Source organism: Phascolarctos cinereus, unplaced genomic scaffold (genome assembly GCF_003287225.1).
Source record: "Phascolarctos cinereus isolate Bilbo 61053 unplaced genomic scaffold, phaCin_HiC Scaffold_1;HRSCAF=81, whole genome shotgun sequence".
NCBI classification, from domain to species: Eukaryota; Metazoa; Chordata; class Mammalia; order Diprotodontia; family Phascolarctidae; genus Phascolarctos; species Phascolarctos cinereus.
In genome coordinates, this window is record NW_027555514.1 from 99,143,003 (window position 1) to 99,146,160 (window position 3,158).

The window sequence follows — 3,158 nt, forward strand, 5'->3', positions numbered from 1 at the left end:
TCTTCAAGAATATGGACAGGAATGCTCTTGAGCTTTTACCTAGCGCTAACTGAGAAAATGCATTCATAGATGCCCTTCATTCCCAACCCCCTTATTTATTATTAACAGATTCTGACAAGAGGATCCAGGTGTTAACTGAAGACAAGAAACTTGCTGCACATAAAAGCTATAAAATAATTGAAACAGGGTGCCTCAGGAATTAAGTTTCTTGATACTGAGAAGTCATCAAGCAAAATATGAATGGCTATTTGTTAGGAATGTTGTACCTAGAATTCATGCCTAGAATTCACCTCTGGTGACCTCTGAGATCCTTTCCAACTTTGCATTCCATAACTAAAATTCTGTGAATAGAGCTGAACTGGAGTTGAAAGGGAAGGCACAGGTATCTGATCATGAGAATCCAGCTTCTTGGGCATACAGCTGAATCTTAAGATACAAGAAAGAGAAAGAAGAAGAAAAGCAGAGGAAAGCTTTCAAGTAAAGAATTTCCTAACAGATACACTGAAAACGAGCATCTGTCAATTACATTATCTCCCACCATGGAGAGAATTCATTTTTCTCTTGGCCAAAAATAATGACAGATGCTGAGGCTAGGAGAATAAAACATATTTAACAGCTAGCAAAGTGTGTCAATTCTAGAACAAATTCCTCTTCTATGAAGACAATTTTTAAAAATAAATAATGCAATTCCAGAGGAAAAGGTTAATTTTTTCCCCACTGATAACCCAGGGTGGAATTGCTTAATGTAAACTTTATGGAGCTAAAAAGCAATTTTTTTTCCAGTTCACTCTGAACCTTACTCTCTTATTTGTAGCTTAACTATACAATATAAAGAAGGAAATATTGAGTAGGAACAAAACAGCTGTCTTTAAACTTGAGAAAGGGGAAGCCAATTTCTCCTCCACGGTTCCAGAGGTCAGAACTAAAACAAATAGTTGAATAGGAAAATAGACTTTGACTCAACATAAGAAAAACCTTTCTATGAATTAGAGCTGTCCAGAAATGAAATTATTTGCCCCAATATATAATGAATTCCCCAACACCAAGGTGTTCAATTGGAGGCTAGATGACCATCTCTTGGGGATGATAGAGAAAAAATAACTGTATAGACTAGGAGATAGAATTAGATGACCTTGCTATAGATTTGGAGTAAGGAAGACCTGAGTATGAGTCCTGTTTAAGATGCTTACTAGTCATGCAACTTTGGACAAACTACTTAACCATTTTCAGCCTTAGTTTCCATGTTTGCCAAAAAGGGATAATAATAGCACCTACCTCACAGAGTTTTTGTGACAATCAAATGAGATAATATATATGAAGCACTTTGCAAACCTTAATGCACTATTTAAATATTAGCTATTAACATTAGTATTCAAATCTATTTAATTTTTCTGTGACTAGATATTTATACCATGGATGCCACCTTTCATTCAGAGTCATAGTAAGGTTTCTTCTTATTTTGAGGCTAACACACCCAAAAGCTACATTTTCTGAGGAGCTAAGTAAGTTTCCAAAGGACTTTGCCAAAGAATTGTAGTAGTGTGTTAACAGGCAAAAATTCAACTGCATTTGAATAGGAGAAGCAACTGTTCATCTTTGTCCATTTGGCTTTCATGGTCAGATGAGTCAGTTCAGGTATTGTGGACACAGGCCAGCTTTTTCAGAGCCTCCTTGACTTCTTGATTCCTTAGGCAGTAGATGAAAGGATTGAGGGCTGGGGTCACAATGGCATAGAAGATAGAAATGACTTTGTTCATGTTGAAGGCATGGATGGCACGTGGCCGGGCATACATAAAGATAGTGGCTGAGTAGAAAATAGTGACCACAACAAGATGTGAGGCACAAGTAGAGAAAGCTTTATGTTTTCCTGTGGGCATCTTTAGAACTGTAACCAGAATGCATCCATAAGACAACACTGTGATAGATAATGGAAAAAGAAAGATAATTAATGCTAGAATAAAGTCTACTAGCTCAGCCATGGACATGTCTGTGCAGGACAGATTAAGCACAGGAGAGATGTCACAAAAGAAATGGTTAATGACATTGGGACCACAGAAGCTAAGGCGGGAGATGAAGTAGATCTTGGCCAAGGAGATACCAAATCCAATGGCCCAAGATCCTAGAGCCAAGAGGAAACAGAGGCCATGGCTCATGATGGTGGGGTAATGGAGTGGATGGCAAATGGCCACATAGCGGTCATATGCCATGGCGGCCAGGAGCACACACTCAGTACACATGAGTGCAATGAAAAAGTAGAGCTGAGCCATGCAGTGGGAGAAAGAGATACTGTTGCTCAGAGACCAGAAACTGAATAGCAGCTTAGGTACAGTCACAGAGACATACCAGGTCTCCAGGAAGGAAAGGTTAGCCAGGAAGAAGTACATTGGTTTGTGGAGTGGCCTGTTCCGTTTCACCAAAAGGATGATGATCACATTCTCTGACACTGTCAGCATGTAGGCCATGAGGAACATCTGGAACACCATCCCACGCATGGCCCTGCTCCCTGGGAACCCAACCAGAATGAACTCGGTCACCATCGTCTGGTTCTCCACATCCATGATATACAGCTTAACTTTCCTAGATAGATAATTAATCACACAGTCACAAAATCCCTGGAAATAGGACTCTCATCTTTCTTCCCACTCCCATCAGAAAACTCATAATGACCTTAGCCCTAGAGTGCAGCTAGTGTCTACCAAGACCTAGGGGAATAACTGACCTACCTATTCAGATATCTGCTAACACAAATGGTTATCTCTTCAACTCAGAGAAGTATTTCCTCATTTGTGTCCTAAACTCTACTTTCCCCATTTTTTTTCAGTTTTAGATTTGAGATGGAGAACTACTGAATACTCTGGGATACAGGAGACACTGTTGGAGGAGGACAACACTGTGGAGGTTTCTCTATGCATACAAATATATTTGTATGTGAGAAATCATGTGATTTAGGCTTGTCAGGAAATATGGTTTGTTTTTGGTAATAGAGGAGTGGTAGTGGAAGAAAGGACATATTGGTGAGAATTTGTGGAACAGATATGAGAGATAGCACTATTTCCATAAATAGGTTACTATGGATATGGGAAGTTAGAAGACTAGCCTATCCACATAGCACGGTAGATAGGAATGGTTGTGTCTTTAGGGAGACAATATGTTAGATT

The 3,158-nt window shown here is 39.4% G+C and overlaps 1 protein-coding gene across 1 annotated transcript; it reads right to left on the reverse strand.

The window, feature by feature from the left end:
- Nucleotides 1–1,631: 1,631 nt before the first annotated feature.
- OR6B1 (olfactory receptor family 6 subfamily B member 1) lies at nucleotides 1,632–2,558 on the reverse strand. Its single transcript, XM_020997998.1, has one exon. It carries the CDS (start codon nucleotides 2,556–2,558, stop codon nucleotides 1,632–1,634), a length of 927 nt encoding a protein of 308 aa, XP_020853657.1.
- Between the last annotated feature and the right edge of the window lie 600 nt (nucleotides 2,559–3,158).